This window comes from Temnothorax curvispinosus, unplaced genomic scaffold (assembly GCF_003070985.1).
Source record: "Temnothorax curvispinosus isolate PA1 unplaced genomic scaffold, ASM307098v1 QBEX01017163.1, whole genome shotgun sequence".
NCBI lineage: Eukaryota > Metazoa > Arthropoda > Insecta > Hymenoptera > Formicidae > Temnothorax > Temnothorax curvispinosus.
In genome coordinates this window covers 160,984-169,224 of record NW_020226943.1, presented here as the reverse complement: position 1 = coordinate 169,224, position 8,241 = coordinate 160,984, and the positions used below count along the sequence as shown (strand labels likewise).

Here is an 8,241-nt window from a genome sequence, read left to right as displayed (position 1 = left end):
GTTATTCGACGACCGCGATTGGTCGGCGAGGCGTTTCTCGTCGCCGCTGAAGGGAAATATGAGGAGGACCACGTTCAGCCGTCTGGTCAGGTTCGGCCTTTATGTTTGCGGTATATGGCCGTATTTACCGTCGACTGTGATGTTCAGATTATACTGGATCATAGCGTTGAGCACGGCTCAAGTCTTTCAATATCGATACGTAGTGATGAACTTTCATGTGGACGACTTCTCCGAGTATATGGATGGTGTTAGCTGCGCAATGACGTCTTCTTTACTCTACATTAAGCTCGTTATCCTTTGGTTCTATCAACGGTAATGTAAATTATTATATTAAGGCGAAATAATATGCACATCATGTTACTCGTCTCATTATTAGCACTTGTCAAAACTACCAAACCGATCAGAAAAGTATCGAATAATAATTGATCGATCCTCGATTTTATTCAATCAGTTTGATTATGAGAACTGAGGGTACACGCATGACTGTATATTGTGAGTTGCCTGTTATTTCTAATACTTTAATACTTTAATAAAATGTTAGCGTCATATTCAGAATTAATCTAATTTATGATAGACGAGTGTGAAAAGAAACATTAATGTGAATGGTGCACTTGATTTTCCGTAGAATATTTTACGATTTAGTGCAAATGATGTCTGCGGATTGGAAAGATTGCATTTCGAGCCGCTGTAGCTCGCGCGTAATGATAGACGGGGCAAATCTTGCACGTCGTGCCTCGAAGTGGATCGTCGGCATGTATGTTGGCTCCGTAACTTTTTACAGTCTCGGTGTACTGGCTGGTAACGCAAACAGTCCCGAGACATTAGAACCGTACGCGCGAGATCTCATTCTGAAGATGGAGCTGCCATTCAACATTAGCACAAATTTCATTTACACGACAGTTCAATCCGTTCAATTTTATTATCTGCTTTTTATAGTCGCTTGCGGTATTACGACTATCAATTCACTTCTCGTCACTCTGGTAAGCTTAAATATTGCGTGTTATGCTTTCTCAAAGTTAAAATGAGACGAATTTCATTTACTTTATTTTTTTCAATTTTATCTCATATCTGATATAAGATTGTCTATAATTTAAATTGAATATATTACGTATATACATTTGTAATATTTTATATGTTATGTAAATTAATTGCTAAACTATTTTTTATATATTTTTTCGATATTTTAAAAAATGACCCAAGACATAATCTTTATTTTACTGAGAGAGAAAGATCATGAAGCTATAAACCTTAGATAATTCACGTCTGTGGTCAAATCGACATTCTACGAGAATCGTTGACAAAAATCTCCAAATGTTCAGCGGATTCGATGGACGAAATTACGTTGCGATCGTTGATTATTAAGCACCAGCGTATTATTATATTTGCGGAAAATATTGAGACTCTTTTCACGTACATCGCATTTATGATGCTTTTATCAGACACGCTCATCATATGCTGTTTAGGATTTATTATTGTTACCGTAAGTAACAAGTCCAAAGTGACGTTTGGTTACTTATAAATATAAATATTGCGTACCGGATTAAAGGACTGCTAATAATTATTGACACTAAAGATATCTGTGGAAGTATCGTGTATGTGTAATTAACTCATACTAAATTACTGTTTGCGTACATGGAAATTTCAGTCGCTCAACTCACCTAATGCCGCACCAATTTTGGTAAAGTCATTGTTATACTACTTCTCGATGAACGCCGAGGCATTCATATACTGTTTTTGCGGTGAACATCTGAGCGCCAAGGTCAGCGCCAAGAGAAAAATGGCAGCTTTATTAATTTGCAGATATCTCGATCTTGTATTTTTTTCTTTTCAGAGTAAAATGATTGGAAATGCGGCGTACGATTCTCTCTGGTACGATTTTTCAGCCAAAGAAAGTCGAACTATATTGTTCCTCATTATCAGATCGCAGAAAAGATTGACGATCACAAGCGGAAAAATCCTCGATCTTTCTTTGGAGAGATTTACGAGCGTAAGATTTTACTTACATTTGTTTGCCTTGTAACGTGAAACTCGAATATTTTTAACAATCTTTATCATGATAATTATTTCTTAAAAATTTTAATTAATGTTAAAACAAAATTTTTTTATTTTTTTACAGTAACAATATACAGATTGAAACGAAATTCATTATTCTTACCTTTTAATTATTAACAAAATTCACTATTAATTATCGAAATAACTTGAGTTGCAAAAATTAACATGGCAATGTTTACATTACATCAAATTACAAATAGCTTTATATAAACTCCGTTTGTTATTATTTGTTATTTAATTAAATTTCTTTTTATATTATTGTATTATTTATAATTTCTGAATATTCCATCCTTATATGATATGGATTATAGATCACAAATAATAATATTTCAGGTAGTAAAGGCATCGTTGTCGTATATATCTGTACTTTTGGCGATGTACTGAAGACGAGTGATGTATTGATAGTTGTAACAATAACATGAAACAATAGTGAATAGAAAATAGGGTAAATATTACTACTTCTTCATCTCTCACAAGTTGCGAGTAGTTTGAACTATTTTATTATTTGCATCTCCTCTCGCACAAGAAAAGAGATATTATAGTCGTTAATGCGAAATAAAAAAAACACGACAAAAACCTTTTTTGTTTTGGATATATTTCATGATACTATTGATAAAACAAAATCCACTCGAATCCTTTTTTCCTAGTGCTTTCAGTTTGTTCATTTACGGTGCAAGGGCATGCAGTACTGTAAAACAAACTTTCGCAGTTTGCTTTTTTTGACACTTTCGATCCGCATCTTCAATCGCGGTTCATAAAACAGTATTTTTTCTTTTTTACTGTATAATCTTGAATTTATGCCCATTATTTTACCAGAACGACGTTTGAGCTTGATGATACAACACAAAATAAGTATTATAGTAGACATAAGACAATGTTTTACAAAATTCATGTGACAATGAAACAAAATAATCACTCAAAATTAATAAATTCTGTGCTTCTTCGCTGGGCATTTTGGTATGTACTGCCGTCTCCGTCACGTTTCTTTCAATTTGCGACTACTTTTGTAACACGAGCTATAATATATAAGCTCAGCGCGAAGTCCGTTCCGGAGAAACATATCCCCAGCGATATTTTCGCTCGTCCTCTTCTCTTTGTCGACGCGCCCCCAATAGCGAAACTTCACCTGCGCGTTGTGCGGGTCGTGAAAGCTGCACCCCCGAGGTTGTTATATTTTAAAGAAAGCTCGAGGTCATATTGTCCGTGGTCGGAAACTTGACTTCGCGGAGGGAGAAACGGTACCCCCCTCATTTTTTTTTTACGTACCACCTGCGATTATCGATGAGATCGTCGCACGTGGTCCAAAGTCTGTCAAAGTTTGCGATACATGACATAGGCCAGTCACAAATTAGACAAAAAAAAGGCTTTTGCTCGAAAGTGATGCAAACTTTTTTATTCCTTTTTAGGCGTGTTGGGGGTGTTTAGAAAAGCTTATTTTTGAGTTGTCGTATCATGAGACCCAGAGCTTTTTGAGGAGGGAGAGGGAGAACCAATTTTTGACGAATTGAAACGAGTCACCGCTCATTTTTTTCGTTTTTTTAAGCCCTACAACTTTCTCAGGAGCGAAAAAGTGCTATCTATTAATCGAAACGAGATAAATGCAAGAAACCGCGAAAATTTTATATTTCGGGGAAACCAAAATTTTTGTTTTTTCGCAATAACGGCGAATGTTGATAAAAAATGAATGACTAACCCCTCATTCATTTTTTATCAACATTCGCCGAGTTATTGCGAAAAAACAAAAATTTTGGTTTCCCCAAAAAATAAAATTTGCTCGGTTTTTTGCATTTATCTCGTTTCGATTAATAGATAGCACTTTTTCGCTCCTGAGAAAGTTGTAGGACTTGAAAAAACGAAGAAAATGAGCGGTGACTCGTTCCGATTTGTCAAAAATTAGTTCCCCCTTCCCCCTCAAAAAACTCTGGGTCTCATGATACGACAACTCAAACATAAGCTTTTCTAAACACCCCCAAGACGCCTAAAAAAGAATAAAAAAGTTCGCATCACTTTCATAGCAAAATGTCTAATTTGACTGGCCTAACAAAAGGTTGTTTGATTGGTGGACGGGGCCATCACACGGGGCTAAGTTTTTCTTGAATACCCTGGATGTTTCAGCGTGCAAAATTGTTTGGTAGCATACGTACACCTTGAGCAATCCGCAATCTATTTTCTTTCGGAAAACATGGAGATGAGCATGCTCAGTCGCGTGGTGAAGATCGGTCTTCGCGTCTGCGGAATCTGGCCGTACTTACCGTCAACCGTTTTATTTCAGTCGTCAGTTCAGTCAATCAAATTCAGTATTTTATGAGTAAATCAACGGTAAGACATATACGTAATATTTTGTATTATGACTTGTAGCTTATAAAATGAAATATTATATTTTTATGAGTGATTAGAAATATTACAGGATTACATATGCAGTGATAACATATGTGGATATAGACTTTATTTTAAATGCTTCATTTTGTGCGTAACAAACATGTGACTTGGCACACAAGTAATAGCTAGTACTATTTTGTTATTTTTATATTTAATTTGTTATTAGAGTTCAATTTGTTATAATAATTATTTAATTGAAAGAAATAGATAATAATATTATATGCACTATTGACATATTTAATTCCTTTTAGAACGTTTTTCGACATATTGGAAATGATGGCCAGAGACTGAAAGAACCGCGTTTTGACTGACTGCAGTCTACACGATCAACAGCGCTAAACTCTCCCATCGCTTTTCAAACTGGATTATCGGTCTTCAACTGACTGCCATAGTTCTGTATAGCTGCGGCGTGCTTGCTGTAAACACTGGTGATGTTCAAAGGATGAACGTGTCCGCGCGGGATCACATCTTGAAGATAAAGCTGCCATTCGAGGTTGACACGTCTCCCATTTATGTGCTTGTTACGATCCTCGAGTTTCTTCATCTGGCGATGTGTGGAATTTCCATGATAAATTCGCTCATTGTCACTCTGGTAAGTTATTTGCGATGTCACTTGACGACGCAGAATTACACGATCAGCGGCTTTATCATTTAAGACGTGAATCCTAGATACTGCACATCATTGGTCAAATCGATATCCTTCACGCCTGGCTATTGGACGCTATCTCCAAAAATTTGATGCACACTGTGAACGGGATAACAATAAGACAGTTGATATCAAAGCACCAACAAATTATCATGTTTTCGGAGAACATCGAGAATCTTTATACATACATCGCGTTGACGCTATTCGTGTCGGATACTCTCATTATATGCTGTCTAGGATTCATAATTGTCACTGTGAGTAATGTCGGCAGAAAGCGTTATTTTATGGATTTTAAATTTTATCAACAACCGTTGATAATTTGAAATAATTGTGAATATCGGAATATTTCAATTATTTACGTACATATATAGTTTTCGATAATACACATAGAAAAGGACAGATTGCTTCTAACTTACCACGTTCGGTGTTATTACAGTCAATCGGTACACCTGACGGACCGGCATTCTTAGTGAGATCCGCATTATATTTTACATTGTGATGAACCTCGAAGCATTTATACACTGTTTCGTTGGTGAATACTTGAATGCAAAGGTTAGCGCCGACAATCCTGCGGCACTGATGATTTCGCTTATACACGAAAATCCAAAATCCATCTTTTCCTTGTAGAGTAAAATGATCGGAGATGCGGTTTATAATTCTCTCTGGTACGATGTCACCACTGAAAAGAGCCGAATTGTATTATTTATCGTTCTAAGATCGCAAAACCGATTAACCATCACAATCGGAAAAATTATGGATCTCTCTTTAGAACGGTTTATTAGCGTAAGATTTTTGTGACATATATAATATTTTCGAGATTTTTAACAAATACTACATGTAAAAATAATATCTGAAAATTCTCTTAATTAATATTAGAACAGATATGTTTTTTTACAGAATAATTAAAGATACATTCGAAAGAAAAATCATAAATTCGTCTTGTTTAACTGATTATAAATATTTAATATAATTTATAATACGACATTATCGATCAATATTGTAGATCGTGAAGGCATCAGCATCATATATTTCTGTCCTATTAGCGATGAACTGAATATTAAGCTAAATCTCTAAACCATCATGATGATATAATGATAATATCGTGATAGCGTATGGCAGTAGCATGAGGTAATAGTATATAATTATTAAATAAATTATAAAAGTATCTCAGTAATAACAATATCAAAAATATTATTATTGTTATTTTAAATGTTTACATAATAGAATTTATTTCTAATAATTTAATTAATTACTTTTGCTTCTATATATGTGTAAAATAAAACATTGAAAGTATATTAACATAAATGCTCTTCTTGGATAATTAGATATTGGATTAGAAATTTTCTTAATGTTTATACAATATTATGATGCCTAAAAAACAGTCCTTCTCGAAAGATTAAGCTCTTTGCATTTTGTAATGTTTTTTGGAGTTCATATTATGCTTATCGTTTGTGTGAGAAACATTTTTGGTACTAGAATATAAAATTATTATAGCGATAAAAATATAGTGTCGCTGAGTTCACTACGTTTCTCTGCCTTTTGCTTCTAGCTTATTTTTTGACGATTATTACGCGTATCTGTATCTGACGAGCAACAAAGTTTCATACATAATCGTGCGATTTATATATTTTAGGGGAATAAGTTGCGATCGCGTGCACACTCGCTACACTTACGTAGTGAGCGAGAAAGAATATCTTTTGATATTATAAGAGAACAAAATCTCGGATCAAGAACCTTTCGACTTTTCCATCTTCCCTCTTCCTTAAAATATTTTCCCCTACGCACGCAAATACAAAACTTTTCTTACGGTCGTCGAACACGGTTCAATGCCCTATGTATATTCACATGTTGATATCTGATGTTGCTTGAATTTTTAAAGATAATAATGTACTGAGCGCCACGCCACTCGTTTTGTCCGAGAATTCGAGAGGGAGAGGTCGGTCACCCGGAAATTTTCTTTTTCTTTTTTTTTTATCGACAATTGCACACGCACTCTATGAACGTTGCGATCAAAATATTTAATAAGCCGTCGTTCGTGGGAGGGTGAGCCCCACTCTTGCTTCCTTTCGAGCATTCAGTTTGTACGGAGACATCGCATTGTGCACATCATACGGTCGATCAAGTGTTTTCTGTTTTTAAAATTTTCTTATCGGTATCAACGCATGTTGACGGTGCAAAATAATAACATAATTATAGGTACTAACAGAAATATGAAAGTACAGAATACAGTTAGCAAAGTGATAGAAATTTGTCTACGAATTTTTGGCATCTGGCCGAATATATCGTGCGTTTTATTACGTCGAATGTTCTGGATCTTCACACTCGTAATCGAGCAAGCTCTTCAATATCGATATATCGTAAAGCACTTTTATTTGATCGAGTTTTCCGAGATGATGAGAATTATAGGTTCAACAATGGCGTATACGATATTTTTAATTAAACTTATAATTTTTTGGTATAAGCAGCGGTGAGATACACAACGGCACGTAGTGATACTATCAGTGAAAAATTTGTTTTAAATATCATTTAATTTTTTTATAGTTATATATATTTTTTATATTAATTATAATATTTAACCACATTAAGTTTGTTACATACATTTACATATAACATCTTGATTTAACAATTACGTTATAGTCGATACATCAAACCATTTGGCAATTGCTTTAGTCGATAAATTAAATTATTTGGCAAATGAAAACGTGAATAATGTAACAAAGCTAAACCAGGACGAATTGCTGTAATAAATTAAATATCAAACACAAAGAGAAAATGATCGGACTCGCAAGAGTTATAAGTCAATGTACAACATAAAATTTTTCACCGATGGTTCGTAATGCTTCATTGCGCTCGTTATCACGACTATGACCAATGATAACCGTTCGTAGAACGTTCAACAAGATATTAATGATGATGACGATTGATTGGGAAAAGTGTTCCAGGACGAATTTCAGCATGTTCACGACAACGACCAATGTCAAACTGTCGCAGCGCTTCACTAACATGACAGTGATTCTTTATTCGACATCTATAATTTTTTATTCGACATTTATAATTCTTTTCAGCTACAATGTCTTCGAAAAAGCCGCGGATGATGGCATTACCTTCAACGTTTCCACACAATTACTAATTCTAGACATGGATTTGCCATTTGACGTTAATCG

The 8,241-nt window shown here is 34.7% G+C and overlaps 2 protein-coding genes across 2 annotated transcripts; both read left to right on the top strand.

Annotated features, from left to right (window-relative positions):
• Window positions 1–14: 14 nt before the first annotated feature.
• Window positions 15–2,604, top strand: LOC112467345 (odorant receptor 22c-like). The gene is made up of 6 exons (XM_025035942.1): window positions 15–312; window positions 626–980; window positions 1,253–1,480; window positions 1,646–1,759; window positions 1,832–1,987; window positions 2,386–2,604. The coding sequence occupies exons 1-6, from the start codon at window positions 59–61 to the stop codon at window positions 2,434–2,436; spliced, it is 1,158 nt and encodes a 385-aa protein (XP_024891710.1). The 5' UTR covers window positions 15–58; the 3' UTR covers window positions 2,437–2,604.
• Window positions 2,605–4,234: 1,630 nt separating this feature from the next.
• Window positions 4,235–5,827, top strand: LOC112467328. The gene is made up of 4 exons (XM_025035916.1): window positions 4,235–4,349; window positions 4,749–5,023; window positions 5,101–5,331; window positions 5,514–5,827. Exons 1-4 carry the CDS (start codon window positions 4,235–4,237, stop codon window positions 5,574–5,576), a joined length of 684 nt encoding a protein of 227 aa, XP_024891684.1. The 3' UTR covers window positions 5,577–5,827.
• Window positions 5,828–8,241: the final 2,414 nt, after the last annotated feature.